The sequence below is a fragment of the Melanerpes formicivorus genome, unplaced genomic scaffold (genome assembly GCF_026170545.1).
Source record: "Melanerpes formicivorus ecotype bairdi unplaced genomic scaffold, bMelFor1.0.p_v2 SCAF_5, whole genome shotgun sequence".
In the NCBI taxonomy this organism is placed as follows: Eukaryota; Metazoa; Chordata; class Aves; order Piciformes; family Picidae; genus Melanerpes; species Melanerpes formicivorus.
In genome coordinates, this window is record NW_027142357.1 from 36,838,761 (window position 1) to 36,859,149 (window position 20,389).

The 20,389-nt window shown below is 46.6% G+C and overlaps 1 protein-coding gene across 4 annotated transcripts in view; it reads right to left on the reverse strand.

Moving 5' to 3' along the window:
• PKP4 (plakophilin 4) overlaps positions 1-20,389 on the reverse strand; it is a 98,320-nt gene that overhangs the window by 30,113 nt on the left and 47,818 nt on the right. The window contains exons 3-6 of one of the 4 annotated variants that reach the window (XM_068139188.1): positions 18,355-18,467; positions 7,275-7,309; positions 1,091-1,216; positions 889-953 (exon numbers count right to left, since the gene is read on the reverse strand). In XM_068139188.1, coding sequence (XP_067995289.1) covers positions 889-953; positions 1,091-1,216; positions 7,275-7,309; positions 18,355-18,467 — 339 coding nt within the window. Of the gene's footprint in view, positions 1-762; positions 954-1,084; positions 1,217-7,274; positions 7,310-18,354; positions 18,468-20,389 lie in introns of all 4 variants that reach the window. The other 3 variants (XM_068139187.1, XM_068139186.1, XM_068139185.1) reach the window with 3 other exon arrangements.

Below are 20,389 nucleotides of genomic sequence, written 5' to 3' on the forward strand. Positions count from 1 at the left end.
CTGATCTGTAGGGTCCCTTCCAACTCAAAGCATTCTGTGATTCTAGGATATGAAATGGCAATCTACCTTTGTAAACCCATCCCTTTCCCATCCTGATTTGCCTTTCTCTGTTAATAAGCACCTATGCTTTCCTTCCTCACTAACCAACCACATTTGGAAATTCAGGGACAGGAATGCAAAGCTCCAGTCTAAGCTAACAAAGCTTTGTTAGTTACTGCCTTAATATCACTCTGACTAATGAGAAAGGAGATGAAAAAAGCCAGGAAGTTTTCAGGAGGAGACTTGATGGGGTGCTTGGTGCCACGGGTTAGTTGTTTAGGTGGGTTGGATTGGTTGACGGGTTGGACGCGATGATCTTGAGGATCTCTTCCAACCTGGTTTATTCTAAATTCTAAAAGGTAGAGGAGCACAAATCTCACCCTGCTCTAAGCACTATGCTTGCGTACAGGCTACATTCTAGGAGCCTTTCCCAAAAACCACAACTGGATTTTGGGTGGGTGATGCTCTCTTGACATTACACTGGCAGCATGCCCTGCACTCAGCAGACCTCACGAGTTTTACTTAATTTTAGCCTCAGTGATTTCAGCAAACAGATCTCTCTCAGCTGCCATCCATTTCTGCTATGAACCAGTGAAGGTGCTAGATAAAGGTGCCAGTTCCTTAATGTTAATTGCAGCCCATAAACAAGAAGGTCCAGCTACACAACTGTTGTCTCTATAGATGAGCTCCAGGCAGAGGTGAAGTGCATGGTTCTGGGCATACCTGGACTGATGCCTGCCCTTCAGCTCGTGAGCTCCTCACCAAATGGTTATTAGTGGTTCCAATTAGGGAATGCTGCTGTCTGCTTTCTGATTTGCTCAAGTTCTGGCTGTTATGGAAACTGCTTACTTCCTGGTACCCGCTGTCAGAGTAAGAGTTCATCTGTGTGGAGCTTCTCGAGTTGCCTACAGACCCTGCGGACAGGAAGCCAGCATAAGAACAAAAGCATCAAACAAGTTATTTTCTGCAGCACTCACAACTGCATGACATTGTCAGACAGGCAATGCAGAAAGAGATTCTAATATTTAAAGAGCACACAACAGACCCTCACTTTCATGGAGAGACGTCTGCTCGGGTGAGTAGAGGCTCCCTTGCTCTGGTTCGGTCCTAATGTCATAGGCATTGGTGTGAATGCTCTCTGACACTTGGGGTTTGTGCACACTGGTGGTCTGGGGATCTGAAAGAACAAGTTCATCAGATAAACCAAACATTTCACATGTCAGCTTCCTGCAGACTCACTCATGGATATTTTCTCACGCATGCTAACGAAGGACTTGGAACACAAACAGAGCCTGCTGGTAGGCAGCTACCAGACGAAAGGGAGAGAACATGAACAGCTGAGAATCTTCTTTCCTCTAGTCTGGTTGTAGTTTTACAATTCCAAGTTTTCCAATATATGTTCCAGCCTAGTTTAATGAAAAATGTACCTGATTACCTAGCAAGCATGCTTGGGAGAGTAAAAACCTTGTGCACAGGGGGCAGCTACCAGTTGTCTGAAGGGCAATAACCTCAAGGGCCCCTCAGTTTAGGGAGGAAGTTGACTTGCTGGAATGAGTCCAGAGAAGGGCAACAAAGTTGGTGAGGAGTTTGGAACACAAGCCCTATGAGGAAAGACTGAGGGAGCTGGGGTTGCTTAGCCTGGAGAGGAGGAGACTCAGGGGTGACCTTATTGCTCTCTACAACTACCTGAAGGGAAATTGGAGACAGGCAGAGGTTGGTCTCTTCTACCAGGCAACCAGCACCAGAACAAGAGGACACAGTCTCAGGCTGTGCCAGGGGAGGTTTAGGTTGGATGTTAGGAAGAAGTTCTCTACAGAGAGAGTGATTGCCCATTGGAATGGGCTGCCTGGGGAGGTGGTGGAGTCACCATCACTGGAGGTGTTCAGGAGGAGACTTGATGGGGTGCTTGGTGCCATGGGTTGGTTGTTTAGGTGGGGTGGATTGGTTGATGGGTTGGACACAATGATCTTGAAGGTCTCTTCCAACCTGGTTTATTATTGTTATTATAATTATAAAAGGTTGAGCTGAATTCCCTCCCTCTTGGTGTACCACCACCAGAGGCTGCTGTACATCTTATACCTTTTTCACTTTGTGTGCCACTATCCAAACATATCCACATTTTAACAACCCTAGAGCTAACTTCCCTTCTAAGGACGTTGGTTGAACTCTACAGACAGCAAAGTGTCACCACATGCAAGGGAAGAATCACAACACCGTTCACAAAGAAAGAACAAAGTCAAACATAGGCTGGGGGGAAAAGGGCAATGATGAGGACACAAGCCAAGACCCAGAGTGTTTGTACCTACAAAGCTGTGAAGAAATACTCTGGTTTTTCACCTACAGGTGTCCACAAATTGCTGCTGTCTCACTCTTTGTATGATCAGCCATATCAGAACACTCACACTGAAAATGTTACTTGTTAATTGAAATGTCTGAGCATGACTCAAATGCCAGATTAAAAAGGGAAAAACCTATTACAGATCAATGGATGATAGAAATTACAGGCAAGTTATCACAGTTCTGCACCAGCAATACAATCTTAGGTCAAAGCCATCTAGTAAAACTTGATGCCAATTAATTCCCTGTAATGGGAGTGTTATGTCCAAACTTAATGAAGATTTAATCAGCAGGGTTGCAGCACTGCCACCAATCTCGCCGTGGGCATGCCTAGAAATGGCACAGGGAGCCAACACTGAGCTTAGAGCACCTCACAGGCTCTGGGGCACTGCCTGGGTCACACAGCTCGGTGCAGCTCCCAGCAGGTGCTGCCTGCTCTGCAGCATCAAACGCTCGTGGGGACTGGGTCGCTTAAATGATAGCTATATTCAGCCCCCATCGTTTAATCTTCAAGCTGTTCTGTTCAGATACCACAAAGCCCTGTTATTTTAGTTACTTGAGATTACATGATGCTAAATCAATGTCAAACTGGCAAATGATCATTTTGGGGAGAAAGACAGAGGCAGACTGAAGCTCAATTGTGCAGTGCTGTACAGATGTTCCCGAGACAGAGCCCTGAACCAAACCTCGCTCCCATCACACATTGGCCACCAAGCAAATGCTTTCACACTGCTAAAAAATAGATTGTTTGGGCTCTCTAACAAAGGCAAGAATGCACAATGCAAGCAATTGTTCTCTTTCTGTCTCTCTGCTACTATAAATCATGAGGAGAGTGCCCTGCATCAAATAGCAGCCTGTTTATAGGCAGTTGCTGAGCAAATATTCTATTTATAAGCATCTGTGAGAACAACATCAATTTTATTTCTCTGTTTAAAATTCTGCATAATTCTACTGATGCAGAAAGCAATTACAGCTATGGCCACATCTTCTCACATCACCTCCTGAAGCTTTCTTGATATAAACTGCTATCAACAGTCAGGAAAAAAAGAAGGTGATTTGAGGAGGGTTGGGTTTTTTTTCCCCCCATTCCTCAAGAACTTCAGTGTTTTTCAGAGAGCAGTTGGCAAAAGCAACATCCAGTGAGCAGCTGAACATGAGCCAGCAGTGTGCCCAGGTGGCCAAGAAGGCCAATGGCATCCGGGCCTGCATCAGGAACAGTGTGGCCAGCAGGAGCACCATTGTACCCCTGTACTCAGCACTGGATAGGCCACACCTGGAGTCCTGTGTCCAGTGCTGGGCCCCTCAGCTTAGGAAAGATGTTGAGTTGCTGGAAGGTGTCCAGAGAAGGGCAACAAAGCTGGGGAGGGGTTTGGAGCACAGCCCTGTGAGGAGAGGCTGAGGGAGCTGGGGTTGCTCAGCCTGGAGAAGAGGAGGCTCAGGGGAGACCTTATTGCTCTCTACAGCTACTTGAAGGGAGGTTGTAGCCAGGAGGGGGTTGATCTCTTCTCCCAGGCAACCAACACCAGAACAAGAGGACACAGTCTCAAGCTGTGCCAGGGGAGGTTTAGGCTGGATGTTAGGAAGAAGTTCTTCATAGACAGAGAGATTGGCCATTGGAATGTGCTGCCCAGGGAGGTGGTGGAGTCACCATCACTGGAGGTGTTTAGGAAGAGCCTGGCTGAGGCACTTGGTGCCATGGTTTAGTTGATTAGATGGTGTTGGGTGATGGGTTGGACTTGATCTCCAAGGTCTTTTCCAACCTGGTTAATTCTAATAACTTTTTTTTCCTAAGAACACTTCCTCAAAACACAGCTCAAGAGTGAAGCTATGAGGAGGTAAAACCTGCACACCTCCCATAATTGTGACAGAAATGTAAATATTCAATGAAGATGCACATCAGGAAGTTCTAAGCACAAAAGGTACATTTCCCAACACACCTCTTTCTGAGTAACTGCCCCAGAAAAGCCTTGCTTTGGATACAAAGGTGTGCCAAGCAGACATCTGCATTTACATTGATGCCTGGTGTACTAAGGAGAGATAGGGTTTGTTGCTGTGTATTAAGTGACTCCTTAGGAGGGATGTGCAGAGGAGATTTCTAAAGAACAGGCACACACAGATAGGAGGAGAGTGGAATATTGGGTCCCATTCTGGGCCCCTCAGCTCAAAAAGGACCTCAGGGAACTGTTTGAAATCAGAGTCCAGCGCAGAGCCACGGAAATGGTTAAGGGAGTGGAACAGCTTCCTTAGGAGGAGAGACTGAGGGAGCTGGGGCTCTTTGGCTCGGAGGAGACTGAAGGTGACCTCATTCATTATGGTGGGTTGCAGATAAATTTGAAAGGCATAGCCTACAACTGCCACATTCATGTTTATAAGTATGTAAAGGGTGAGTGCCCAGAGGCTGGAGCCAGGCTCTGCTGGGTGATGCCCAATGACAGGACAAGGGGCAATGGGTGGAAGCTGAGGCATAGGAAGTTCCATGGAAACAAGAGGAAAACTTTTTCCACTGTGAGGGTGATGGAACACTGCAATAGGCTGCCCAGGGGGGGTTGTGGAGTCTCCTTCTCTAGAGATATTCAAAACCCAACTGGATGCATTCCTGTGTGATCCTAGGTGACTCTGCTCTGGCAGGGGGGTTGGACTGGATGATCTTTCAAGGTCCCTTCCAGCCCTTAAAATTCTGTGAGGAGAGAATTAAAGAATAAAATAGAAATATGAGCTGCAGGGAAAAAAAAAGCCAAGAGAAGAACTAGTAGAAAAAGTCAAGGTGAAACCCAAGCAATAGCCGAGGCAGGATGTATTGAGGAGGAAATAAGGGAATGGAAAGCAATTGGATGAGAGAAATCAGTGGAACAATGTCTGAGATCTCTCAGAAGGTGTCTTTAACACTTGTAAAATGTCACTGGAACATTACAGAGCAAGGGGAAATGATGTGATTTAAAAAAAACACCAAAAAGAAGGTTTGCATTGAAAGAATAAGACAAATACAGCTCCTCAATTGCTTGAACAAATTGGGCTTCTGTTTGAAAACACCATTAAACAGAACCCCTGAAAAGCACCACTCTGACTGGCAATATTTAAATGCCAAGACAAGTGGGCTGCTGAGATTAGATCCCAAAGAAGGGATGAGAGCCACTGTGCCTCAGCTCAGCTGAGGCAGTGCCATGGTGGCACCTGACAAATGTAAATATGATTACACACACATTGAGGAGCCTGGTGTCTAAAGAAAACAAAAAACAGGAAGGGAAAGTAAAGTAGAGTAAGTTATTAGAAGTTATTATCAGAATTAACCAGGTTGGAAAAGACCTTTGAGATCATCGAGTCCAACCTATCACCCAACACCATCTAATCAACTAAACCATGGCACCAAGCACCCCATCCAGTCTCCTCCTGAACACCTCCAGTGATGGTGACTCCACCACCTCCCCAGGCAGCACATTCCAATGGGTAATCACTCTTTTTATGAAGAACTTCATCCTAACACCCAGTTTAAACCTCCCCTGGTGCAGCTTGAGACTGTGTCCTCTTGTTCAGGTGCTGGTTGACTGGGAGAAGAGACCAACCCCTACCTGGCTACAACCTCCCTTCAGGGAGTAGTAGACAGCAATAAGGTTGCCCCTGAGCCTCCTCTTCTCCAGGCTAATCAACCCCAGCTCCCTCAGCCTCTCCTCACAGGGCTGTGCTCCAAGCCCCTCCCCAGCTTTGTTGCCCTTCTCTGGACATGCTCCAGCAAGCCAACATCCTTCCTATATGGAGGGACCCAGAACTGGACACAGGACTGAAGGTGTGGCCTAACCAGTGCTGAGTCTAGGGCAGAATGACTTCCCTGCTCCTGCTGGCCACACTGTTCCTGATAAAATAGTGAGAACTCTGAACAGGCCTGAGTGAAGCAGCAGATAAGCAGGCAGTGTTATTCTCTGTACAGCATGGCCTGGACAGCTCTTCAAGCTGCATGAGTCCCCATACAGAGACATGCTATTAGCACTATGCAGAACTTGGTTAGTCATGCTCCTAAGAAGCTACCAAAAATGCCAGGTGCATTTTGATGACATGAGACCAGTTTTGCTTCAGGTGGCATTCTGCCAAGAGGATGTGATAGACATAGAGAAGCACAATCCAGGGCAATAAGCAGTTTGCAGGGAGCCTAGGTCCTGCTCCTGGTCCTGGTGTGTGGTTTGACACGTTGACTTCTGCCTTGCTCTGAAGGGATGGCACTGCTCAGAAGACTGACTCTGCAATATTGAATATTTTAACTGATGCAAACCCTCTGAGGAAGGAAATGCTCTGATCTGTGAAGGACAGGTTGGATTATCTCAACAGGCACCTGAATGTCACTGTTAAGCTATTCCACCCAACGCACCCAGGAGGAGATACAGAGCTACTACAAAACAAATGTTTCTCGCTTAGGGATAAAAGTTCAAGCTATTCTAAGACAGAACACCAGAAAAAAAGCACTCTCAGGAAAACCTTCACTTATTGGAGATGTTCTCAGTGAAGTAAGAATAGCTGTAAAAAGAAAAGTCAGCATTTAAGCTTCCAAGATTCAGTGGGGTTTTATGACCCTTACCTGCCAAGGGGGAAGTTCTTTTGGGGAGTTAATTGCAAAGGAGACCCAGTACACCAAGCTGTACTCAGGCTCACACAAAGGCACAGAAAGGTGCAAGGCAAGTACCTGCAACTGCCTCTAAGGCAAACCAACTTCTTATAGTAACAGAGGAGCACCCAAGTCTCTTCAGGAGCAAGGAAGAGGGCATTAATGTTATGCTTCAGAAAAGACACTTGAACAAAACAAACCCAAGCATTGCTGTGAGTACTCAGTTCACTTGAAAGCAAGACAGGAATGCCAAGAAAATAAAGCTGTGGGAGGCTTAGAATCAAAATGGACACATAAAAGGTAATACCTGATGATCTCCAGGGAAATGACTTCTCAGTAGAGCTGCAGAAAGAAAAACAATTATCACAACCATGAACCATGTGGCTGGGCTGGATTCACTGCTTGTTGGGGTTTTTTTTAAACCAGAGGATACAAAACAGCACAAAAAGCCCCAGGAGACAAAGGTTCAGTAGCCCATGTAAACAGCACCACGGCACTTCATGGCTGAAGCCTTGGTTATTGACCCTGGGAATGCCCCCTGGCTGCATGACAGATTAGGGAGCACTGAAACCTATCTGCAGCAGGCCCAGCAGGAGCATGGTGTACACAGGCAGCTCCTCTGTAAGGTGGGATGACAAACCAGCCCAGAGCAGGTGTCCAGCCATGGGTGTGTGATGAGCAGCAACCACACTGCTCCGAGCACAGGGGCACACGCTGCTCACAGCAGGCAATCACCACCTTAGAGCATATTGCTCCCACATGTAAAGCACGCTGAGACACAGGAACACAAACAGACCCACAGTGCTTACTGTTATTGCATCTCTGCCACAGAGAATTCTGACCCTTTGCCCAGGACGAGAAGGCAAACCATCTGACACACCACAACACCACATGGCTAAAGGTGAACAGATAACAGATTTCACGCCATCAAGGTGGAAGAGCTGCCCTAAGGAAGGACTATTTCACAAGATAAAGCAGAGCCGACCCAATTTCTCTTGTATTCTCCCAATAACTATTTCCTATCAAACTATCTCAGCCACTCTGTTCTTCCACAAAGCCAGGCTCCTGTACATGCTGATAGCAGCACTGACACACAGCTTCCTCTGCAGGAAATGCAAAATGCATCCACATGTCAGACACCTTTTTCCATAACAATACAGAACTCCCTACTCTGCACATGAACCACCAAACTTCAAATACTAAACGTTTTTTTTGGGGGGGAGGCAATGATTCTGCTGGGCCCCATGCTCTTTAACATCTTTATTGATGATCTGGATGAGGGCACTGAGTCCATCATCAGGAAATTTGCAGATGACACCAAGCTGGGGGCAGGAGTTGATCTGCTGGAGGGTAGAGAGGCTCTGCAGAGGGACCTCGACAGGCTGGACAGATGGGCAGAGTCCAACAGCATGAGATTGAACACATCCAAGTGCCAGGTTCTGCACATTGGCCACAACAACCCCAGACAGAGCTACAGGCTGGGGTCAGAGTGGCTGAGAGCAGCCAGGCAGAGAGGGACCTGGGGGTACTGATCGTTGGTAGGCTGAACATGAGCCAGCAGTGTGCCCAGGCAGCCAAGAGGGCCAATGGCATCTTGGCCTGCATCAGGAACAGTGTGGCCAGCAGGAGCAGGGAGGTCATTCTGCCCCTGTACACTGCACTGGTTAGGCCACACCTGGAGTCCTGTGTCAAGTTCTGGGGCCCTCAGTTTAGGAAGGAGGTTGACTTGCTGGAAGGTGTCCAGAGAAGGGCAACAAAGCTGGGGAGGGGTTTGGAGCACAGCCCTGTGAGGAGAGGCTGAGGGAGCTGGGGTTGCTTAGCCTGGAGAGGAGGAGACCTTATCACTCTCTACAACTACCTGAAGGGAGGTTGTAGACAGGCAGAGGTTGGTCTCCTCTCCCAGGCAACCAGCACCAGAACAAGAGGACACAGTCTCAGGCTGTGCCAGGGGAGGTTTAGGCTGGATGTTAGGAAGAAGTTCTGCACAGAGAGAGTGATTGCCCATTGGAATGGGCTGCCCAGGGAGGTGGTGGAGTCACCATCACTGGAGGTGTTTAGGAAGAGACTGGATGGGGTGCTTGGTGCCATGGTTTAGTTGATTAGATGGTGTTGGATGATAGGTTGGAAGTGATGATCTTGAAGGTCTCTTCCAACTTGGTTTATTCTAGTCTATTCTAAGCTGCTCTTTTCCAAACAAGAAGCTATTTATAGGAAAGCCAGGAAAGTCCATCAGATTTAAGGAAAGGACCTTAAATATCATCTATTTCCAACCCCCTCTGCCATGGACAGGGACACCTCCTGCTAAACCAGATGTCAAACCCAAAAGGAGAATCCAGCCTCCAGCTTCTGCTTGCAAAGGCAGCTGGGGAACTCTGTCATCAGCATAGGTAAGTACATACTGGATGGTTTTGCTTGGGGTTCTTTCCATTTGGTTTTGTCTGGTTAGTTGGTTTGTTTGGGGATTTATTTGTTTGTTGGTTGGTTTTTGGGGGGTTGTTTGCTTTTGGTTTTTGTTTGTTTGGGTTTTTTTTGGGGGGGTTGCTTTTGGGTTGGGTTTGGGTTAGGTTGGGGTTTTTCAATAGGGCACAGTCTAATCCTGTTCCTTCCTCAAAGAACCTGGGCCATCTCATTTAAACTATATTCTTACCCTAAAAGGCTGGACTAGATGATCCTTGAGGTCCCTTCCAACCTGGTATCCTATGAATCTTGCCATGTCTAAGGCTCAGCTTGTGCTGAATGTGATTTCTGGCAAGACAGGTCCACTTCTAAACCAGTGGTTTTTATTTGACTGTTTTACACCACAGCTACTAATTACAAGAGAGTTCAGCACAGCCCATGGACAATACCCCAAATAAAAACAATCATTTAGAAGCCCTTTTTTTTTCTGTTTTTTGGAAGCAAATTATTTGGTATCTGTATATAAAGAGTGCTGAACTGCCACTGAGATGGAAGTCTGAAGAAAAAGAATTGGCATGCAGGCTTCAAGAACCTGAAAGCCAACTTCATCTCTAGGTAGCAACAGATTATCTTACTGGCTGTTCTTTCCCTCAGTCTACAGCTTCAGTGTCCTTTGGGTGTGACACTGATGTTTCCTTGAGAGTGTGCATCAAGTGGGCCAGTGGAATAGCCTGAAACTTGGTGCACAGCATTACCAGCGAAGAGCTCAGCTCCAGACTGAGACTTTCCAGGCTAGTCTCCTTCAGAGGTTTATTTGTGTTCCACTGTCTTTCTTGGGTGGCTTGTGGAAAGAAGAGTGCTCAAACACAGACTCCATCACGTTCAGGGGCATGCTTGAACTCTCACAGGTATTTTCTCTTTCCTGAAGGACAATCTTGTCCAAGCACAGAAGCACAAATATTTCAAGTTTAGACAGAGATGAAGTCATTTAGCAGCACTGCAACACAAACCCAGTGTCAGAAACACTGAACAAGAACACAAACACAACCAAACGACATACCAAAGAAGGAGAAGCAACTAGTTCAGCTCAATGCCACCCTATGGGTTTAACCAGGGTGGTTTAAGAACTTAGAGAATCACAGAATTGTTAGGGTTAGAAGGGACCTCAAGGATCAGCCAGTTCCAACCCCCCTGCCATGGCCAGGGACACCTCACACTACAGCAGGTTGCTCACAGCCACATCCAGCTTGGCTGCAAACACCTCCAGGGATGAGGCTTCCACCACCTCCCTGGGCAACCTGTGCCAGTCTCTCACCACCCTTAGGGGGAAGAACTTCTTCCTAACATCCAATCTCAATCTACCCATTTCTAGTTTGGTTCCATTCCTGCCAATCCTGTCACTCCCTGACACCCTCAAAAGTCCCTCCCTAGCTTTCCTGTAGGCCCCCTTCAGATCCTGGAAGGCCACAATTAGGTCTCCTCAGAGCCTTCTATTCTCCAGACTGAACAGCCACAACTCCCTCAGTCTGTCCTCATAGGAGAGGAGCTTCAGCCCTCTGCTCATCCTCGTGGCCCTTCTCTGGACACCTTCCAGCACCTCCAGATCCTTCCTGTAACAAAGGCTCCAGAACTGGATGCAGTACCCCTGGTGGGGTCTCACCAGAGCAGAGTAGAGAGGGAAAATCACCTCCCTCTACCTGCTGGCTCTGCTTCTCTTGATGCAGCCCAGGCTCTGGTTGGCTTTCTGGGCTGCAAGTGCTCACTGCTGGCTCATGTTGAGTTTCTCATCCACCAGCACCCCCAAGACCTTTTATTCAGGGCTGCTCTCAAGCCAGCCACTGCTCATCCCAACAAGCAGCAGTCGCCTTCCTCAAAACTCAGCCTCTGTGACCACAGCAGTTCTGTGACACCAGTGCAAAGTCAAGTGGTTTAGTTTAAACTACAAGGAGTTTAAACTGGGATTTAAACAAAGCCAGACTCTGCCTGACAGGTTCTGGATGTTCTGGGAAAGCTCATGGCCTCCAGCTAAAAGGAGGCAAAGAATGGCTGCAGAAGGTTCTTTCTTTAGCTATGACAACTTTCTCTGCAGAAGAACAGACCGAGGGAAGGTGATACACAAGCTAGATAGCTTTGTATCCAGAGACACCTGGAACTGTGTAGCAAAGGAACTGCATCACCATCCCCTGGCTATTCCAGAGCACCAAGCACTGCCAAGACCACCAAATGTCAGTTTTTCCATGGCTGTGGTCTCAGGTGCCTTCAAGTTAAAGGAATTAAAAGCATTTCTCCTTTCTAGTTCACTACCCTTGAACCCAGCAAGTGCAGTAACTCCAGGATGCGTGCTTGGCATATTCAGGGGTTAATAACTGCACAGCAAAGGAAATTCTGTGTGGTTCTGCTGGGTTTTTTTCCTTGCAAGCTGAACTGTCTTGATGAAACCTTCAACAACATTTCTCTTGTTAAAAAATTCAGGAGGAAATTTTTACCCCAAACTGGTAGTGAACTCCAAGGAATTTGAGTAACACTGAGTGAACTTTAATTATTGAAGGCTGAGTTCTGAAAGTTAATCTCCAGCAGTTCTTTACAGAGCCTATTCTTCACTCTTCACCGAGTAAAGCTGGATATAATGGGGTAATTTTTAATCAGTCACCGCTAGCCTGTTCATTAGCACTTTGCTCCCCTGGAATGAGAAAATATGAAGCCTATTTGACAGCTCCTGTGAATGCTGGCCCCAGCATTCTCATGCTGCCTCAACATCAAGCTTTACACCTTTCACCTTTTAGTTTCTTCCTCAGACTTTCGGGAAACCCAGCTCCTTCTAACGAGATGACCTCATTCCGTGGTGCTGGCAAAGGTACAGAGCACGAAGCATGCAGAGACACTTTACTCTTAGAAGACAAAGATTACAGAAACCCCAAAGATATCTCTACTCACACATCTGGCTAAGCAAACCTTCACATGTACAGGACTCAGGAGCAATGAAGGTGGTTCTGACTATGGCTCCTAAGTAGAAAGCTACTTCAGGAGCAATTTGACTCAATTCTTGTTCACTTATTCTTGCAGCCCTTCAGCCTCTACTGACTTTGTTGTCTCATTCTGTCACCTTATAGATGAAATGTTTTGAAGTAACCAAATCTTCCAGCTCTGGTGATCATGTCTAAAGCATTTTCTTCCACTGTCTAAAACCCCAGTGTGGTCAACTATTGGTCACTGCAGTGAGCAGCTGCTGCCATCAACTACTTACTGTGTCTCTTCCTGAAATTAAAGGCAGAACACAGCCGAAGGCAGCCTGCATGTGGTGCACTTCTAAAAATACCTCCTCTCAGCCCACTATTATCCTTGGAAAAGAACTAGGTTAGTAGGGTAGACATGAAGAAAAGGGAGGTTTTTTTTCCTTCAGAACACTTTGGAGTGGCATGTATCTAACTTTAATTGAAGACTGCATATTATTACAGCAATAGCAGCTCCTTTTAAATGCTAGGAAAGGAAAGCAGAGAGAAAATATCTGACAGGCAGTCATGTGCATGAAAAGGATTTTCCCTTCTCAAGAGCTTCTCTGCTTTGCAGGTGTACAAAGAGCAAGTGAAACAAACCCCAACTCTTCAGTAAGTGCCTACAAACTAGATACACTGAAGCCTTTTTAGCCAGCAACCCAAATATTTGGTAACTGAGGATGGAGCACGCACACAAACTGCTGCAACTGAAACCAATGTAGTCACTTTTCTCTTTTGACCCTTTGCACCTTCCCCCTCATTTCCTAATTATTTGCATTTGTTTCCCTTTGTTTTAGATTTTGTTGTTTTTCTTTGGGTTTGTGTTGTTTTTTCTTTGTCTTCTCCCCTTCTTAACTCCACACCACTTCTTTGCCATTTACAGCTGCAGTTCAAAGCCGATGCCTTCGACACAGAGCTGAGCCAGATCTGGTAAGATCTGATAAAAAGAAAAGGTTTTGTCTGAAGTCATTAGGAGACAAAATGTACTGGGCATCACTGGTACTACTTTGGAGCCTTTAAGTGACAGCTCTGAAACACTTTCCAGCTCTGGATTCCCACCTCAGAGAAGGAGGCCAACACTCGTCTCCACCTGTGCCAGCTCAGAAGAGGCAGAGCTGCCAGGGGAGGTCACGCCAGTCTCTGACACTCCCATGCAGGGCTCAGCAAGGCCACAGGAACAACAGTACAGCTCAAACAACTACAGAGCCCTCATTTCTGTTCAGGTGTTTTAAGAGGGCAATTCCAAAGTAAAGGCATTTCAATCAAATAGTCAAGACAGAGGAAGGGACACTCAGTGAGACTGTTCTAAACCTAAGACAGGCCATGCTCACGTTCTGAAATGAAGGTCACAAGACATGGCTGCAGCCTGAACCACAACAAAACAACCACCAATCTTGATGTGTAATGCTTTGCAAAAGAGAGAACTGAAACTCTACAGCCAGATTAAGGAAGATGTGCAGTACATGAAGAACTGGAACACCTAAAGCAGTCCCAGCATGGACCAGCTTTGAAGAGAATTGATTTCCTCCATTATTCTGCAGTGGAGAGGACCACTTGCCCAGCATCAGCAATGTTCAGGCTGCTGGTTACTTTAACATGGCAAGGAGCTCCCAGCTAGCTCCTAGCGACAGAATAAATGTTTCTTCTGAATTGTTAGGTTAAATGCACCGTGCAACTGGCCCCCAAATACCCTTCCATCAGCACCCTGATGATCAGCTGGGAGATCTTGAAGTCTTTCCTTCAAATCAATGCTTTCAGCGTGTGCCGAAGAGCTGCAAAGAACACTAAGTGTATCCTTCCTTACTTCCTCACTTTATGCAGCTCTTTCATTTGTTTATATATTTCAGTAAGTGTAATATTAGTGTAAATAAACAAGCTGTTTTAATTACACTGATTCCCTCTCTCCTCCCACCCTGAAAGCAGAGATGGATTCTTAAAAGGTGGGTTGTTTTTGTTTTTTCCAAGGAGCTTATAATTTGCCATGAGGGTTTGGTGACATCATGCACTGCAATATGGGCAAGTTCAAATATACCCCTTGGAAACCCTGAAATATTTCATATGTCATAGGAACAAAATTAAACCACTTTCTGTGAGGATAATTACAGCTTCAGCCAGCTCAGTCTGAGCAGTCCTGTCAGGACAAACCTGCTCCCACACGCTGGGGAAGAACCCAAGGTGGAGGTGGCTTGGAAGGTCTCACAGGCTGCTGCTCTGCAGGTGGAACAGAAGTTCCAGCTCAGCACTGTAGCATGCCAACTTCCCAGCAGAACTACTTGCTCTGCTTACTTTTACCTACCTGCTCTGGCACTTTTATCACCATTCTCCCATTTGATGAGAAATGTGTGACCGTGAAATGCCACATCCTTCCCCTCTCAGGAAGCTTACAGCCTTCAGTCACAGCAGGCAGTGTTTTACTGACTCACTCTGGAGTACTTTCTACTGCCACAGGAAGTGCAGGGAATATTTCAGCTGGCAATAGGTAAAGTAGAGACACTTTGGAGTATTTTCTGCTGCTACAGGAAGTGCAGAGAGTATTTCAGCTGGCAATAGGTAAAGTAGAGACACTTTGGAGTATTTTCTGCTGCTACAGGAAGTGCAGAGTATTTCAGCTGGCAATAGGTAAAATAGAGACAGTTTGGAGTATTTTCTGCTGCTACAGGAAGTGCAGGAAATGTTTCAGCTGGCACTGGGTGAAGCAGAGACAGTTTGGAGTATTTTCTGCTGCTACAGGAAGCGTAGAGAGTATTTCAGCTGGCACTGGGTAAAGCAGAGACAGTTTGGAATATTTTCTACTGCTATAGGAAGTGCAGAGAGTATTTCAGCTGGCACTGGGTAAAGCAGAGACAGTTTGGAATATTTTCTGCTGCTACAGGAAGTGCAGAGAGTATTTCAGCTGGCACTGGGTAAAGCAGAGACAGTTTGGAATATTTTCTACTGCTATAGGAAGTGCAGAGAGTATTTCAGCTGGCACTGGGTAAAGCAGAGACAGTTTGGAATATTTTCTGCTGCTACAGGAAGTGCAGAGAGTATTTCAGCTGGCACTGGGTAAAGCAGAGACAGTTTGGAATATTTTCTGCTGCTACAGGAAGTGCAGAGAGTATTTCAGCTGGCACTGGGTAAAGCAGAGACAATAAACCATCCCTGGTGATGAAAACCACTAAGTTCTACACAGCCCAGAAGGTTTGGGGGAGGCACCTTACTGCTCAGCCTGACCACTCAGCACTTGGTGCTCAGAGCCCTGCATCCTGATGCAGTCTGCTGTGCCACTGCTGTACTTGTCTTCTGTTAAAGCCTTTGTGACAAGCTGCTGCCATGAGTGCAGCATTTTGCAATGAAATTAGCAAGTATAAGCCTTTTGGTTTCCAACAGCACCCAGTTTCCACAAGCTACATCAGTTACCTCAGGAGAAGAAGCAGCTGAGTGCCAGAGTCATGGCACAACTCCCACCTGGGTGGTTAGACAGTTTGACACAGTCAGTCTGACTCCTGCCCCGTGGTACACACTGACACCCACCTGACTCAGCACATACTCCCAACACATCTGGTAGCCAGCACCAAGTCTAGCTGCATCAGATGGAATGTGCTGCATTTGTCTGGGAGGCTCTTAAGAGGTCTGAGGGTCTACAGGGTGCCAGGAAATATCTTACAAGTGCTGAACACTAATTTGTAAATGCAATTATGGGAAGAAGTGATGTTAACAGGCAAGTAATCTCCAGGCACACCGAAGTAAAGCCATGGGAATCCAGGGCTGCAGCTGACCCAGTGCTTCCTTCTGCACCCCTCACGCTACAACTGCTTCAGATCCACAGATCTGCTCTTGTCCTCACCTTTCACACTCTTCAGAGAGCAAACCAGCCAGCTCCTTGTGCTGCTTGCATTTACAATGCAGCTGTAATGCAGGTGGACAACAAAGCTGAGCTACAGGTGCCCCTGTTTCCTGCGTTGGTGTGTACAGAGCAACACGCCCTAGGTAAGGACCGGCACTGACAGAACAAACCATGCATCTGAAATGAGTCCTCCTCAAGGGCACTCGAGCAGGTGACAAGTCTGATCACTGGTGTCTGCCTCCACATGGATCTGCCCAGGTACACATCAGAACTGCTGCAGTCCACCCCATGCCAGCCTTTGGGCTCAGAGCCACAAAGCCCAGCTGCTAAGCCCTGTGTTCTAGCTGCAGCAGCTTAAGCTGGTTTAGGGCACTGACGTCGCATCTCCCCCTTCTCTCACCAGCTGTTACCAGCTGGCTCAGAGGGACAGCCTGACCGACAGACACAGCAGCCTCAAGCCCATGCTGCACCCACCAGGACAGGCCTCTGTGGCCACAAAGAACCTGGGACTTCATGTCAGCCACTGCTTGGCAAGGCAGCAGCAGCAGCTCCAGGCCACCACCAGCTTGCTGGGGTCCAGTTTAGATGTGTGGAAAGCAGAGGCACTGCTGCAGCCACCAAGGTCAAAGCAGCCTTCAGCTGGACCTCTGAAATGAACTGCTGCTGACCGCCTGAACCATGCAAAAGGAGATTAAAGCACCCCCTGTGAAACACAGCACTGCTGATTCCCTCAGGGACAGAGCACTTGGACAAAGGATCAAAATGGAAAGGCGTGTGCACCTCATGCTTTAGTTGTGTTGGCTCCTTCAGCTTTTTGCCACTGCTTTGGCTTGTGCTTTGTTTTCCTCTAAGCCTGTCAGACAGCTCTTACACCTGGCTAGGAGAAACATCAACTTGCTCTCCAAATGCTTGACTGCTCTGTGTTCCTGGGAGCAGGCTGTTACCTGACCTGTCTCTCAACACAGCATTCCGTTTCCTAGCATCTCCTCCACGCCTTCTCCCTGCTTCATTTCTTGTCAGCCTTCACAGACATTTACACCACCTAGTCTGGGGAAAACACAGTTACCTTCCCTCCTCCCACCCAGAAATGAACATTCAAGATGAATGAAAGTTGGCTGAAGGCATAAAAAAACTGAAACTTTGCACTTATTCTTCTGTAGGGATTTAACTTTTTGTCGTGTTCAAAACGAAATCTGAGCACCAGCTGCAGAACCCTTTGGATCTGGAGGGAAGACAGGCAGGCATGAAGGGTATAAAGCAGTCATCTTGTCCAAGGGATGCTTCTGAACAGCTCCAAATTTCTCATTACATTGACAATACTGTCAAAGGACAGCTTTGGCGAGGCAGTTGGAGGTATAGAACAACTGGGGTAGCTGGCACGCTGGATTTTACACTCTTATCTTTAAACAGCCACCTCCTGCTGAAGTTCTTTAAGTTCTTTTCTTCCCCATTTGACTTGCAGAAAGGTTTCTTTCATTCTGTAACCCCCCAACACAGGTTTCACAGGAGAACACTCTGTCACCAAGGCTTTCAGACTCAAGAGCTACCAAGCATTTGGTACACTGGAGACGAACGAGGGCCCAAACACACTTAAGAGTTGAAAAGTTTGCTAAGGAATTAAAACCAGAAGGATTAAAGAAAAGAAATCAGAATACTAGTTGCAGACAAAATATTAACAAAATGCTTTGCTCTGGTTGCTGCTGTGGGAGGTGTGTTTTGCCCTGTTCAAACATGCCAACAGAGCAGGCTGTCCCCTGGAAGCAAAGGTAACAACAGAGAGCGTTTCAGAAATGCTGGGTGAAACTAGACAACCAGTTCAGGGTAAAAACGGTTAACTGGGTGACTGCATTTCACTAGCACTGCTACTGCCACACAAACATGTGTAAAAGCCTACTTTTATTTCTCTTGGGCTGAATGTTAAAAGTCAACATATTTAAGGAGAGATGGAAGCTTTACATGCACTCTACTGAGAACGGCATCGATTGTATTAGAGAGGCCTCTTTAAATCGTCCCATAACTCCTTACAGCAAACCTGCTTGTTTCAATACTACAGGTGTGAATGGAAGGTGAACAGCTCTCAGTGACAGTACTCTGCATGTAGGACATAAGCACCACTAAAAAGCCCTTCAATTGATGGGACATTAGGAAAGCAAAGTCATGAGGACCTGTACCTTGTGCTGGCGATACTTGGTGATTCTGCTCCCAGCCTACATCTTTCTAGCTGATTAGCCACAATTTGCCTTTCCACTTCCAGTTCTCTGGTAAGTCTTTGAAATTGGAGCTCCTGAAATTTCAAAATAAAAAGAAAAGCATTCTTGATGTTAAAAATATGGGTGTGGATTAATTCTGAAGCCATCACTGTTTCATCACAAGCATCTTTCTTTTGACTCTGCCTTAGCGGAATAAACTATCAGGAGATTAAAGTGGGAGTTTAATGGATCTTTAAATCAGTGATTCATGCAAATGTTGATTTATCACCTGTTACAAAAGGAAAAACATGTTTAAGCAGTTGTGGATTTTATTTGTCCTGCAATTGTAATGTTTCTGTCTCCTTATGTCGCCACCATCTAACAATCAGTGCCTACAAAGTCTGTCTCCAGTTTCACCTCTAAACGAGGTAACTGGAAAACATTCTGTCCTGACCTTTCCAGCTGCACAACTTCGAGTCCTAAGCTATGCCACGTTATGACTCCCACACTCAGAACCTCAACATTCGTTGTTTCAAGCTGGCTGAGGGCAGAGAGGTGCAATTTCCCCCTCCCTGACTGCAGCTTTTGCTGCATTTCTCGGTCAAAGGCACCCGACTCAGCCTGCGTGAAAAGGCTTTTGGAAGCCAACGCTCCGAGGAGGACGTGGGCAATGCACACTGCATCTGTGTTGAGTTATTAAAATCTGCAAACCTTTTCTACAAACATGATGTTCTGAAAGCTACAAGGTGTCACCCAAGGGTATCAGGGATGTTTTCATCTGCAGGTAGCTTTTGTTAACAATGGAAAAAGAGATTCTACCGAGCAGTTGCGTCACTCCTCAAGCTGATACTCTGCATCCCCTGCAGCGAAAGCAAATGGTTCAATACTACTTAAAAACAGGTGAACATGGATATTTAATAACCTGAGGAAGCAAGTCTTACACAAAGTCAAACAGCACAGAAGTATTTCTTCAATTTTCAAGTGCAAACTACTAATAGGGAAAGGACTCAATAGCTTAAGTAACAGAAAAACCCACACCCAAAAGCTAACTTCTGAGAGCCCCATCCGAGATCCCTGCAAGCAGCTGGGCTGTTGAAGACACACCACAGAAGGTACAGGTTGGACTTGATGATCTCTGAGGTCTTTTCCAACCTTATTGATTCTATGATTCTACTGCCCTCCCAGGCAATAGGAGGAGGTGCAGACACTTTCAAACACTCCTCAGAGCTCACTGACCAGACTGAACGCACATACCCTGGCCAGCGACACTGCTTGTCTGCAGGGCATGGCACTCACACACCCCGCTGCCGCAGGACACAAGCACCCAAGCGCCCACACAAGAAGACTGCTCTATTAGGAACTGTTCCAGGGAACAGAATACTCTCCACTGATGTTGAAAGCAAGCATGCAAACCACAAGATGTGGTCCTTGACCTTCTTCTGGCCACCCCTTCCATCAGCCATCCCTCACTGTCAAGCTTCAGCATTAGAAACACTCAGGAGAGTCGATGCTCAGACACCAAAGAGCATTTTAGCACTTATGTCCTACACTCGGACTTTTGTTACAACCTGCTTTTAGACACAACTCTAAGGCTCAGTTCCTTTAATCCTGACAGCCAATATGAAAAGCCCCATGAAGATGCTAAGCTGAGGAGTAGAGCAGATGTTACAGGCCTGTCTATGGACTGCAGGGCATGAGTGATCTCAGCAGGCCTGTAGCACATGTGGCTTGATCCAGTAGCCAAGGCCAAGAGAGGCTGGTAGCAGGTACTCCATCTTACACCAATCAGCAAAAAATTAGCCAGTCAGCAAAATTTAGAAGCAGCTTCCCCAGTATTCTCCTGCTTTCACTTACAAAAACTTTCCATCTTCCCAAGAACCTCAGTGTTGGCAACTGAACTCAAGCTGCACCAGAAAAGATTTAGGCTGCATCTGAGGAACAATTTCTTCCCTGCAAAGAGTACTCAGGCACTGGAACAGGCTACCCAGGGAGGTGTCCATAAAACATGTGAACTTTG